We start from the raw sequence: 12,573 nt of genomic DNA on the forward strand, positions 1-12,573 counted from the left end.
TACAGGCATGAGCCACCATGCCCAGCCAAGCCTGAGTTTTGCCTGATAATTTCTCTTTCTAAGAAAGTACATCATATGGCAGTTACAAGGTCTCTTTTATCTAAAATAAATAGAATTTAATAAATAAAAATTTAAAAAATTTACCTGAGATTAAAGGACAAATCAAAACACATGTGTAATATGCTGTCTGTAGGAGTATACTTTAACAATGACATAAATTATTAATAATCACTAAATGTTATAATAATTTATTAACTAAAATGAACAAAATTTCTATTACGATATCTATGAAAATACTTTCTTAGAGTAAAATATTCTCATATCTTGAGAGGTTAAAAGCAGCAAAGATGTGGAAGCCGAAGTCTTATCAAGTACTTACGTATCAAGTAAGTAGCAGACCCCTCTTCATACCTTTTACAGAGTTATCCAACAAGCAGTCATTTACATAGAGCAGACAATTTTCCTAGCTTTCTATTGAGTTTATGTGTCAATGTTGTTACAAAATTTAACTCAATTTTCTTATAAAATTACCTGACCAAATTTTATATATCATAATATATAAAAATGTATTCAGATGTCAAATAAATTTTATATCATAATATTATAATATATAATGATATCATATTATGATAAGTTCCATTTACATTCAGACAATTTCACTAGGCAGTGTCTACCACTAATTCTTTTTTCGTTCCACTATTTGCACAGGCAGCACAGCTGGGAAAACACAGACTCACCCAACACAGTCTCTTCCCCGTGTCTTTCTCCTCCTCAAGGAATCAGTTCATCAGTCAAGCAAGTCATTTGGGACTGGAGGCTGAGTACTCCCTAACATAGAAGGTCTCATTCCTGCATGCTTTCCTCAGCAGAGGGGGAGACAAGAAGGTCCTTTTAGGGGACACTTGCTTGGACATAGACTAGGCTAGTTGGAGGGCTCTGACCAGCAGAGACAGACTCTGCCGCAGTAGGAAGGGATGAGGAAGCTGTTCTGAACCTGGAGCTCTGCCACATCTTGTTCCGTCTCACTGAAGCAATTTTGAGAGGCTGCCCTGGAATGCGTCTTGCTGGTGGATGTTGAGAAACAACGTGGGCTTTGATGGGATTCAGGTGGTGTCTGCGGTGTGAAGACAGGAGCTGATGTTCAGAATCTAGGCTGTTTTTCTTGTGATCAGTTGATGGTTTACCTGTTTGAAACCAAGTCCATTTTCAGTAGGGAGCTTGAATAAATTCCACAGAACACAATGGCGCTCCCAGGATGACTGAGGAAGTGTGAGAAAGGGGGAAAGTTTTTCCACCTAGACTTTTTGCTGCCTCAGGAATCAGGGGCTGATTAGTTTAGCACTGGCTCAACCTAATCAATTCAGTTTTATTGCATTTGATCTAATTATCTTCCCATTTTTAAGGTAGGAAGGGCCATTTCATTTGGTATTTATTTTTTCTCTGCATTTTTATTTCATCATATAGGTGTGGATCTAATACAATCAACCATAATTTAACATTTGTTGTTTCCAAGCATTTAAGAAGTTATAATATCTATGCATACAATGTTAACACTATGTATAATAAATTCTCCTTCTGGGCAAAATATATAACATATGTCAATATAGGCATGTTTAATTGTGCATCTTGAAAGGTGAACAGGATCATAAAACCTTCCAGGTAGGAACTGAAACAGAAATTGGAAGAAAAGATTCCCCGATCTTCTGATCCCTGTGCTCCCAGTTCTTTGTTTTCTTGACACTGTAAGAGGACCCTGAAAATGTCTCCCCTTAACTGTGTCTAGGTCCCCAGTAGAACTACAGCAAGAAACTTCTGATTGAGGCTCTAAGAAGCGGCAGAAATGAGAAAACTCTTCAGCCAATAAGAGTAAGCCACGCCCAGCCGAGGGAGGTATAAAAGGCAGGTCTTTCAGAATAACCCCCACTCTGCCTTTGGACGTGTGAGAGAGCGCACCTTTGACTTGAGCTTCAACATGGGAAAGGGAAATGAAGACGCCGATCTCCACTGCTCCTCCATCCAGTGCTCCACTGACCAGCCCCCTTTCCAGCAGATCTCCTTTACAGAAAAGGGCTCAGATGAGAAGAAACCATTCAAAGGAAAAGGCAAGACCGCCTTCTCCCATTCCAGTGAGAAGCACACACAAAGGCAAGGTAAGGCCTTGGGCTGCTCCTGTGGAGGCTGGAAGGAGGGTTGGAATCAGGGATACTGAGCTATATGTCTTTAGTAGGGTTTTATTTTGAGATTTGGGCATGGGAAATGGCTTGGTGCTCTCAGGGGACTTTGAGAAATGTGTTCACTCGTGACACTGGCAGAAGAGCTTCACATGAAAGACTGATCTGCAAAAATGCATCAGAGATAGACTATGGGACTCTTCCTAGGGAGAGGTGACTCATCTAAACTTTCTTTTGCAGCAGGATCAGAGCCCCATCCAAACAAGGAGAATTCTGAGGAAACCAAGCTCAAGGCCGGGAACAGCACTGCTGGATCTGGTAAGATTTGGTTCTTTCAAGGTGAGAAGGGACAGGGTAGCAACACAGGCTCCCCTGGCAAGGAAACTGGGAGCTCCTTGGCAGCCAGGGCCGTACAGATCCTTGACACTGGAGAACAGAAGAGAGAGGGAGTTTGCTGGTAACCTCAGCTCCTGTGTGTCCAGGATGGACTAGGAATTTCAGGGTGTTCAGTTGGAGGCACTTTCTCAAACTTTCATTGTGCTCACAGAACCAGAGTCCAGCTCATACCGGGAAAACTGCAGGAAAAGAAAAATCAGTTCCAAGGACAGCTGCCAAGACAGAGCAGGTAGAATCGTGTTGTTTGTTGTTGTTGGTGGTGGTGGTGGTTTTTTGTTTTTGGTTTGCCCCAAAAAGCAAATAATCAGGAAACTTTTATATGAGGCTGGAGCGGAAAGGGAGTTACTTATTGACAAGTAAATTTTTGAGATCTTGGCACTCTGAGAATATCTGGGGACTCACAAGCGGTTCAGCCTCAATTTATTCCAGTGCTGAGATGGACAGGAAGAAGTGGGAGAAACAAGTGGGGTTCACCTGGGTGCACAAGGGGTTCTGGAAATGAGGGTCTGTGGGGACTGCTCTGATGAGTCTCTCACATGCTTTCTTTGCAGGGAACTGTCCAGAAGAGGAGTGCAGCTTGACGTTGAATAAAAAAATCAAGATCCTCCACCGCTGTGCACAACAGTGAAATCCAGGAGACCTGTGATGTCCACCATAGGGGACATTCCAGGGTTCGCACTGGGCGCAGCGAGCGGCATAGGTCTCGGGCCCTAGGAGTCCAAACACCGTCACTTCGAAAAAGCTTGGTGACCTCTGTGCGAGCTATGTCACAGGCTGTTTATCAAGACCTAGCCCAGGTGTGGGCACAGCAGATCCATTCTCCACTGACCTGTGAGCAGCGGATACTGCTCACTCAGCTCCGGGGGCCTCTGTGTGCCCAGGTGCAGACCTTGTATTCCATGGCCACCCAGGCAGCTTATGTCTTCCCTGCTGAGAGCTGGCTTGTCCCAGCCACACTGCCTGGTCCTGGGGATTCAGCCTTGGAGAGAGAAACCCATCCCTTCCCTGGGCAGGAGATAACTGAGCCTGTCAGTGGATCAGATAAGGCTAAGCTGGGAGCACCCTGACCCTATTCAGCAGAGATGCAGCTCTAGGAATGAGAACAAGGACCTGCTTCTTCTCAGATTCTTCCAGATGACCAGCAGTGACAATTTTAGACACACTGTGTTAATAAATGACAGAACCTGAAGAAGTCATAGGAAAGAAACTTGAGCGGTATACTCAGAATGCTGAGCCCTGCATTTTGCAGACCGCTAAGGCTATAGAAAAATTTTATATTTCATGTTAGACATTTGATGCCTTTTGGATGTCTGATGACAGTCGTGCATTTCTATATAATCAGAAAAATATTAGATTGTAATTGTGAATTTGCATATTTTAGATTGTAGAAAAGTAAATATAAAATTATATGCTCTTTTTTTTTTTTGAGACAGTCTTGCTATGTCACTCAGGCTGGAGTGCAGTGGCACAATCTTAGCCCACTGCAACCTCTGCTTCCTAGGTTCAAACAATTCTCATGCCTCAGCCTCCCAAGTAGCTGGGACTACAGGCATGTACCGCCATGCCTGGCTAAATTTTTTTTCTTGTATTGTTAGTAGAGTTTTGTCACGTTGGCCAGGTTGGCCTCAGACTCAAGTGATCTGCCAGCCTCCGCCTCCCAACGTGCTGGGGTTACAGGCATGAGCAGCTTTACCAAGAAATTGCTTCTCTTTTAATCCAGAAAATGTTGTAGGCTCTCACTCTTCCAGCCTGAACCCATGGAGTACTAATATCCACAAACCATTAGTAGCACTCCCTGTGGGAAAATGTCTATACATTTTTACAGTTTGATATAATTATAGTAAAATTACTATGCAATCTGTTTACTTTTAATATTTCTACATAAAATTTAAGTCAAGATATATTAAATGGTAAATGATTGTACTTATTTATTGACCTGTCTCATGTTTTATTTCATTTTAAACATCCTGAATTTATATTTTATTGTATTTTATACATTTCAATTGATTGTACTGTATTGCAGCATATGACTACAACACAGTGTATTTGTTATATTTGATGTATATTCTACTTGTATTTTGTACTGAGATCATACAATCTTTCATTATCTAAGTGTATTAATGACTTGTTTGGTTGCTTTATAATTTTCATTTTATGTAATGAAATAAACATTAATGTTGTTTGGAATTTTAAATTTATTTCATATGGAATTTGTATTTAATAAAGATGTGAAAAAGAGAATGTCTTATCTTCACTTCTGCATCATCCTAACCCTGACCTCCCCACAGTCCGCAGCTCTTGTCATAGTCCGGGAATAGTGTTCTGTCACTACAGGAAATGGGGCCAATTCAATGGTAATACACAGATACAAATTGGAGATATAGAGATTTTATTCTCAAGCACTGCAATAGAAAAGAATCACAGTAACGCGAGTCACACAATTTTTGGGTTGACACGGCTTATGAGTTATGCTTACACTACGCTGTAGAATAACTCTGAAATAAATTTATGTCTATTAAACAAATGCACATACATAAATAACATGTCTAAATAACAATATACATATCTTAATGAAAATGAACTTCATTGCTAAAAATGTTAACACACAGATACACACAATGGGATCATATAATGTTGAAAAATAGAGATGGGGAGAGGAACAGAAACAGAGAGAAAAGGAGGAATGGAGCGAGAAAAGGACAGATGGACAGAGGGACATTGGAAAGGAGAAATTGGGGAGGGGGGAGGAAGGGAGGTAGGGAGGGGGGAGGGAGGAAGGGAAGGACAGAGAGAGAAAGGGAGCAAGAGACAGAGAGAGCAAGGCAGAGAGAAAAGCGGTCTTCTGCCTCCAGGACCAGCAGGACCTCGCACTCCCGGAAAATGTTGGGTGCCCAGTGCAGGCTGAGTGCTTGGCCCACAGCCGCGTCTGCCTGCGGGGCGCTCACGGGCCCTCCGGATCGCCCGCCTGGGTCACTTCATCCCGGAGCGATTCGGACGAATTCCGCCTCCCGAGGAATGAGCGAATTGCCCAGAGAGGTGATTGTCCGTTTTTCATCCACATGGTTCACAGATGAGATAGCCCCACCTTGAGCCTGCAACAGCGCGAGGGGGATAGTCCCGTCCACACAGGAGTCACACTCAGGCCCACCCCTTTGCCCTCTGCAAGGGGGCCTGTTGCTCACGTGTCTCTGGCCCCCGAAAGCGTGACCATGTTGACTGTTTGTTTCCCGAGCTCTGTGGGGACCCAGAAACCTCCAGCGAAGCGTGGAAAAACAGCATCCTGTCTTCGCTCTCCTTTCCAGTTTCCAAACAGGCCACAGTGGAGACTTCCCTTGTTGCAGGAAACAGGAATCCGTGGTCAGGCCGTGATGCACGGGACGTTTCTTTTCTCTGTAGTTTCGCTCTCGTTTTCTACATGAAAATGAACGAGATCCACACCCTTGCGTGTGTGAGACTATCACGGCAACGGCGACATCCACAGGCATTGCCGCCTTCACGGAGAGGGCCTGGAAAACTCAAAACTGTCATGGAAGTTCAGTTCCACACTCCACCCTTCAGGTTGGTTTCTGCCTGAAAACTGGGAGTCAAGACAACGGCTTCCAGTTTCCATAGAATTACTGGAGAACCTCAGAGAGCCAGCCCCCGAGGCCCCTTTTTTCCCCTCCAATCTGGCCCTACATCCACCCACCTCACAAGGCCCTGGTCCCTGTGGTTTTCGGCTTCGGAGGGCGGGCTACCCCGGGACCTTGGGCCCCGAGCTCATGCGTGTTCATAACGGGGTGGAGGTGGTAGGTCTTTCTAAGGGCCTCCTGGCTGCACCTGCGCCCAGTGCACAGGCCGGCTGAGGTGCCCGGGAGCCCGCGGGCCTATCTCTGCCGGTGTCTGTCCGTGAAATTCCGGCCGGGGCTCCCCGCGATGGCTCTCCCGACACCTTCGGACGGCACCCTCCCCGCGGAAGCCCGAGGACGAGGACGGCGAAGGAGACTCGTATGGACCCCGAGCCAAACCGAGGCCCTGTGAGCCTGCTTTGAGCGGAACCCGTACCCGGGCATCGCCACCAGAGAAGGGCTGGCCCAGGCCATCGGCGTTCCGGAGCCCAGGGTCCAGATTTGGTTTCAGAATGAGAGGTCACGCTAGCTGAGGCAGCACCGGCGGGAATCTCGGCCCTGGCCCGGGAGACGCGGCCCGCAAGAAGGCAGGCGAAAGCGGACCGCCGTCACCGGATCCCAGACCGCCCTGCTCCTCCGCGCCTTTGAGAAGGATCGCTTTCCAGGCATCGCCGCCAGGGAAGAACTGGCCAGAGAGACGGGCCTCCCGGAGTCCAGGATTCAGATCTGGTTTCAGAATCGACGGGCCAGGCACCCGGGACAGGGTGGCAGGGCGCCCGCGCACGCAGGCGGCCTGTGCAACGCGGCCCCCGGCGGGAGTCACCGTGCTCCCTCGTGGGTCGCCTTCGCCCACGTCGGGGCGTGGGGGACTGGCCTTCCCGCACCCCACGTGCCCTGAGCGCCTGGGGCTCTCCCCCAGGGATCTTTCGTGAGCCAGGGAGCGAGGGCCGTCCCCGTGCTCCAGCCCAGCCAGGCCGCCAGACAGAAGGGATCTCTCAAGCGGCCCCGGCACGCGGGGCTTTGTGTTCCCTGCCCTGGCTCCTCCGGAAGTGGGGCTCTCCCACCCTCAGGCTCCTGGGAGGCATCCGCACCCCCACAAATGCCGGGAGGACCAGGACCCGCAGCGCGACGGCCTGCTGGGCGCGTGCTCGGTGGGACAGCCTGGGCCCCCTCAAGCTGAGTCACAGGGGCAAGGTGTGCTTGCGACACCCATGTCCCACCGGAGTCCGCGGTGAGGCTGGAGCCGCAGGTCGCCAGGGCGGCGTGGGAACCCGAAGATGGGGCACCTCCACCTCCGAAGCTCGCGACCCCGGAGGCCTCCGCGTCAAGCACAGATGCCAGCCATGCAGGAGCCTCCCAACCGCTCCAGGAGCCGGGGCGCTCCTCTGCACTCACCCCCTGCCTGTTAGATGAGCTCCTGTAGACCCCAGAGTTTCAGCAAAAGGCACAACCTTTCCTAGGTCCGGTGTCACTGCGGGAGCTGAAGGACGTGGAAGAGCCCACTCTGCTGGAACCACTCCTCAGCCAGGCTCTGCTGCAGGAGCTTTAGGACGCGGGGTTGGGGCGGGGCGGGGGCAGAGCGGCGGCCTCTTTCGCGGTGAACCTCTGGCTCGGTATGGACAGGCGTGTCTTCCCTTCCAGCTGACCTGTCTAGGCTCCCTGAGTTCCAGGTCCGGCGGGAGACTCCACACAGCTGTCATTCTTTCCTGAGCATCCCGGGGATCCCAGGGTCCTTCCAGGTACCGGGAGGTGGGCTGTCTACTGCGCATGCGCGGGTTTGTGGGCAGCAGCCTAGGTTTTCTAACCAGCCCAGGCGGAGCTCTCATCCCTTTTTCCCCCGCCTTCTTCAGTCGGGTTGGCGGAGACCTCAGTCCACGAAACACTGGGCCGGGACAGAAGCCAGGCCAGTTCTCCTTTCCGGGTCTCGACTCCTCTGCCCCTTCGCTCACTATCACTTGCCAACCCGTGTCCCGCCAGCCTTCTCGCCAGCACCATGGAGCGCCTTGCAACTAAATAAAGACCCGAGACCCCGCGCAAACCGGGGTGCTGCCATTTCCAGGCAAGAGAGAAGGCAGGCAGAGATGAGGACAGGAACGGAGACAGAGTGGGACAGAAGGATGGAGCTAGGAAAGGATGGATGGACGGAGGGACCCTGGAAGGGAGAGAAAGAGGGAGAGCAGGAGAAAGGGAGGAAAAAACCGGGGGAGGGAGGGAAGAACAGAGGGAAGGATGGACCGAGGGACAAAAGGAGCAAGAAACAGAGAACTGAAGGCAGAGAGAAAAACGGTCTTCTGCGTACAGAACCAACAGGACCCAGCACTCCGGGAAATGTTGGGTGCCCAGTGCAGGCTGAGTGCTGGGCCGACAGCCCCGTTGGCCAGCGGGGCGCTCAGCGGCCCTCCGGATCGCCAGCCTTGGTTACTTTATCCAGGAGCGATTCAGACGAATTCCGTTTCCGAAGGAATGAGCGAATTCCCCAGAGAGCGATGAGCCGAGACTCAGGTGGTTGTCTGGTTTTCATCCACATGGTTCACAGATGACATATCCCCACCTTGAGCCCTGCAACAGAGCGCGAGGCGGATAGTCCCATCCACATGGGAGTCACACTCAGGCCAACTGAAGCGTGATTCTGGATTCCACGTTTCTTTGCGCTCTGCAAAGATGCCTGTTACTCAAGTCTCTGCCACCCCCCCGAAAGCGTGACCATGTTGACTGTTTCCCGAGCTCTGTGGGGACCCAGAAACTTCCAGGAATGCGTGGAAGACCAGCATCGTGTCGGTGCTCTCCTTTCCAGTTTTCAAACAGGCTATATGGGAGACTCCCCATTTTGCAGGAAACAGGAATCCAACCTCAGGCCGTGATGCACGGGACGTTCCTTCTCTCTGTGGTTTCGCTCTCAGTGTCTACATGAAAATGAACGAGATCCACACACCTGGGTGTGTGAGACTATCACGGCAACTGTGACACCCACGCGCTGGCAATAGAGTCGGCAGCCTGGTCCCGGGACAAAGGTACTGACGGACATCCAGACACACCTCACCACAATCACTAGCAAACCCACTCCCAAACAGACACACACGGGGGCACGCGCGGGAACACAAGCATACACACAGACACACAAAGACACAGACAGCTTGAAGAAGAGCAAGGGACCGAGGGATGGAGAGATAGAAACGGAAGGAGAGAGAGAAACAGCGATAGAGAGAGAGAGAGGGACGGGGAAATTGCGAGTGAGAGAGAGAGAGAGAGAGCGAGAGCGCGGGCAAGGTGGAGAGAGAAGTAGAGAAAGGGAGAGGGTGAGGGAGCTAGAGAGGGAGAGCAACAGAGCCTTGGAGAGGGAGGCTCTGCTCTGGTAGACAGGGGCCCCTTTGGCCAGGGTAGGGTGGAGGGTGCCTGGGCCAGGCTAGAACAGGGGGGCAGGGCCGCCCACGCGGGAAAACCAACGGAGCCCTGAGACGTGTTTTTGCTTGGATTGGTTGGTTGCTTTGGGGGTGCGTTTCCTAGCGTCCTTCCTTTGTTGGCTCCTCCCTGTCCTCTTGGTGCTGTGGGCCCTGAAAGTTGTCGAGGGCGCCTGTCCCTGTGGCGGGAGCAGTGGCGCCGAGCGTGCCCACGGCCGCGGCTTGGGTTTCTCTCGCGTTCAGGGTGGTATGGCCGTAGACAATGGCAGTGGCGCCTGGCTGGCCCAAGAGCCCGGTCCAGCTACGCGCGCCTGATTCCAGGCGTCATAACCAACCCGGGGCCGCGAGGCTGGGATCAGGCACCCGGGAGCCGCTTGCCCGTGGCCGGGCTGCTCTCCCCGTCTAGGCCAAGCACCACCAGTCGCGGCGCTGCGCTTTCCGCCGAACTCCCAGAGCGTCCCACCGTCGCCGGCGGCCAGGCCTCGCGCAGGACCAATGTGGCGCCGCCCTGCTGTTGCTGGAGGGCGCCGAAGCCTCCGTCCCTTGCCCAGGCTTCCGGCTCTCGGGGCTGCCGCACTTCCTCCCACGCTCCAGGCCTTCCCCGGCTCCCGAGCTCCGAGCTTCCACCACAGGACGGCTCAGGACGGGTGTGCTCATCCCTTCACTTTTTAACTTTTTGTTGTTTCTATTGATATTTTATTGTGCTATGTCTTGAAATGTTGTTGTAGTTATTACTTTTGATTGGATATTATTTCGTATTTCTGCTTTGAATAAGAGTAGTTTGCACACCGCACAGCTATAGTGTTATAATATTCTGTTTTGTTTTGTATCCTATTAGCAGTGAGCATTTTTTTTACCTTTAGGTGATCATTTATTGCTCATTAATGTCCTTTTCTTCCTGATTGAAGTACTCTCTTTAGCATTCCTTTAGGACAGACATGGTATTCATAAAATACTTCAGCTTTTGTTTGTCTGGAAAAGTCAGTATTTCTTCTTTTTATTTGAAGAACATTTTCACGGTATATGCTATTCTAAGGTAAAAGTTTTTTTCCTTTAGTACTTTAAATATTTATTGCTTCTCTCTCCTGGCCGGTAGGGTTTCCACTGTAAAGTCTGCTGCCAGACATGTTGGAGCTCACCGGTATGTTACTTGTTTCTTTTCTCTTTCTTCCTTTAGAACTTTATCTTTGACTTTTGGAAGATCTATTGAATGCTTTGAAGTAGTCTTTTTTGGGTTAAATCTGCTTAATGTCCTATAACATTTTTGTATTTGGATATGGATATCTTTCTCTAGATTTGGAAAGTTTTCTGTTATTATCCCTTTGAATAAATTTTTCTACCCCTGCCTCCTTCTCTACATCTTCTTTAAAATCAATAACTCTTAGATGTGTCTTTGTTAGGCTATTTTTCTAGATCCTGTAGGCATGATTTGTTGTTTTTATTCTTTTTCTTTTTTCTCTTCTGACTATGTATTTTCAAATAGCCTGTCTTCGAGCTCACTATTTCTTCTGCTTGATCCATTCTGCTATTAAATGGCTCTAATGCATTCTTCAGCATGCCAATTGCATTTTTCAGCTCCAGAATTTCTGCTTAATTTGTTGTAACTATTTCAATCTCTTTGTTGAGTTTAGCTGATAAAATTTGGAATTTCTTTACTTTGTTATCTTAAATTTCTTTCAGGATTTTTTTTTTTAATACAGCTATGTTGAATTCTCTGTCCGAAAGGTCACATATCTCTTTTTCTCCAGGATTTGTCCCCGGTGCCTTATTTAGTTCACTTGGTCATGTTTTCCTGGTTGGTGTTGATGCTAGTAGATGTTCTTCAGTGTCTGGACATTAAAATCTTGGGCATGCAGCACCATATGAGAGGTTTAAAAAATAAAATTAAAAAAGAGAAAAGGTGAGAATTTATTGTAGTCTTCACTGTCTGGGCTTACTTGTAGCTGTCTTTCTTGGGAAGACTTTTCACATATTTGAAAAGACTTCGGTGTTGTGATCTAAGCCATATCTGCTTTATGGGTACCTTGTACCCAATAATGCTGTAATTCTTCCAGACTCAGAGAAGTCCAACCTTGACAGCCTTCAACAAGATCCAGGAGAATTTTCTGGATTATTAGCCAGAGACTCTTTTTCTCTACCGTTATTTTCTCTCAAATATACAGAACCTTCTCTCTGTTCTAAGCCACCTAAAACTGGGAGAAGAAAGACACAAGCACCCCTGGCCACCACCACTATGACTGCCCTGGATCAGACCTGAAGCTAGCATAGCACCGGGTCTTGCTCAAGTCCTGCTGCATGAACTTTCTGACGACTGCCTATGTTCACTCAAGGCCTTTGGTCTCTATAATTAGCAGGTGGCAAAGCCAGCCAGGCCTGTGTTCTTTCCTTTAGGGCAGTGAGTGCCCTCAGTCCCTGACTGGGTCCAGAAGTGCCATTCAGAAGTCAGGGAGTAGAGTGAAAAATTTTAGAAGTCCACTTGGCATTCTATTGCATTGCAGCTGATCTGGCACTCAAACCATAAGACATAGTCCTTCCTATTCCTCCCTTCCTTTCCTAAAGGCAGAGTAGCCACCGCCACTTCAGGCCACAATGAGTACTACCAGGCTACCACCAATGTTCCCAGAAGGTCCAAAGCCTCTTAGCTTGTGATGAATGCTGCCTGGCCTGGGACTTGCCGTTTTCAGGGCAATGGGCTCCCTACTGGCCCTGGGCAGCTTCATAAATGCCAACCAAGAATCAAGTCCTAGAATCAGGGATTCCGAAATTTTGCTTGGTGTTCTACCCACCTCTGGCCTTGCTGGTACCTAAGGGGCAAGACAAAGTCCCCTTTAATTTTCCCTCTACTTTTCCCAAGAAGAAGGAGTTTTGCCTTTTAGCCACCACAGCTGGTAATGTGCTGAGTTCACCTAAGTCTAGCAAGTCTATGAGGGTCATCCAAGGCCCTTGATGTAGTACCTGGGTATGGCTGCTGGTTATTCAGAGCCCAAAGGTTTTCAAGTT

At 49.1% G+C, this 12,573-nt stretch overlaps 1 protein-coding gene and 1 pseudogene across 1 annotated transcript; both read left to right on the forward strand.

Annotated features, from left to right (window-relative positions):
• The first annotated feature begins 1,972 nt into the window (after nt 1-1,972).
• On the forward strand, nt 1,973-3,843 carry FRG2C (FSHD region gene 2 family member C). Its single transcript, XM_063722645.1, is given in 5 exon segments — nt 1,973-2,150; nt 2,412-2,489; nt 2,719-2,796; nt 3,119-3,156; nt 3,158-3,843. Coding segments are annotated over 5 exon segments (849 nt in total). The 3' UTR covers nt 3,635-3,843.
• A 2,639-nt stretch (nt 3,844-6,482) lies between these two features.
• On the forward strand, nt 6,483-7,598 carry LOC129054307 (double homeobox protein 4C-like; annotated as a pseudogene).
• Nucleotides 7,599-12,573: the final 4,975 nt, after the last annotated feature.

This window comes from Pongo abelii, chromosome 2 (assembly GCF_028885655.2).
Source record: "Pongo abelii isolate AG06213 chromosome 2, NHGRI_mPonAbe1-v2.0_pri, whole genome shotgun sequence".
Classification (NCBI taxonomy): Eukaryota; Metazoa; Chordata; class Mammalia; order Primates; family Hominidae; genus Pongo; species Pongo abelii.